Below are 1,068 nucleotides of genomic sequence, written 5' to 3' on the forward strand. Positions count from 1 at the left end.
ACCCGCGGACGGCGTGCAGCAGGCGCAGAGATGGGTAGGCGGTGCGCACGTTGACGCGGTGCTTCAGGATGAGCGCGTTGACCCACTCGACGCGCTCCTTGCCGCCCCTGGCCATGAAGGCGGGGATCCACAGGATGCTGCCGTTGAGGCTGTGCAGCCGCTGCAGCAGCTTCTCCCGCCACGTGGCGTTCACCAGGTCCTCGAAGGCCCTCTGGATGACCGACGGGTTCATGGTCACCAGGTCTGTCTTGAGCCCCACGTCCCGGGCGTACTCCTGCACGGGCGCCAGGTTGCACCTGAGAGAAGAGCGCAGCACGTTTCTGGGGGCCACTGAACTGTGTCCATCCTCCAGCTCTCTTTTTTCCCTCTGAAAACAAGGACTCGGGGCGTCTTTTGGCACCTGCCAGTCCTTCTGCCTATCCCCCTTCTTCTGCAAATACTTACAGCGCACTTAGCCTACACAACAAACTTTGGCGCCAGGGTCCCTGCCCCCACATTGTAAAGCGCCCGCCTTCTGCAGCCTAGGATCTAGTGTGGGGCGGGGGAGACCCCAGGACGGCAGCGCAGCCCACCGCCAGCCCCATGGTGAGTTGCTGGCAGGTGTGCCTGGCCGCACGCCCAGGTTCTGAGGCTGGGTGATACTGGGCGGCCTGCTCAGCCTCTCTGTGCTTCCCGAGAGCTTCCTCATGGAGAAGGAGTACCCACAGCTCAAGCGTCTTGATCTCTGGCGGAGATCAAATAGCACTCCGCCCCACTGCGGAATTAAGAAAGCACTGGCACTTAGTTACCACTGACATGATGGGAAGTGAGAGTACCAGGAGGTCTTCCTGGAGGTGGTGACCATCGCAGGGGGATGAGCAGGAGTCCGTTAGTGGATAAGAGGCCTCAGAGGCGTGTTTCCCCAGCTTACTAGATAAGCAGAATCTGGCCTCAAGCACTTCTTAAAAATACATATTTCTGGTGCCGCATCTGGAGATCCAATTTCTAGGAAGGTGAGCCTAGGAACTGATACTTATTTTTATTTATTTATTTTATAACAGTTTATTTTTACCTCATTTTGTACATTTT

At 56.9% G+C, this 1,068-nt stretch overlaps 1 protein-coding gene across 1 annotated transcript in view; it reads right to left on the reverse strand.

Annotated features, from left to right (window-relative positions):
- The window catches only part of ST8SIA2 (ST8 alpha-N-acetyl-neuraminide alpha-2,8-sialyltransferase 2), a 67,157-nt gene that overhangs the window by 7,694 nt on the left and 58,395 nt on the right, over nucleotides 1–1,068 (reverse strand). Inside the window, exon 8 of the mRNA XM_012732669.1 lies at nucleotides 3–296. Within this exon, the coding sequence (XP_012588123.1) occupies nucleotides 3–296 (294 nt within the window). The remainder of the gene's footprint in view (nucleotides 1–2; nucleotides 297–1,068) is intronic.

The sequence above is a fragment of the Condylura cristata genome, unplaced genomic scaffold (assembly GCF_000260355.1).
Source record: "Condylura cristata isolate star-nosed mole 26May11 unplaced genomic scaffold, ConCri1.0 scaffold00035, whole genome shotgun sequence".
In the NCBI taxonomy this organism is placed as follows: domain Eukaryota; kingdom Metazoa; phylum Chordata; class Mammalia; order Eulipotyphla; family Talpidae; genus Condylura; species Condylura cristata.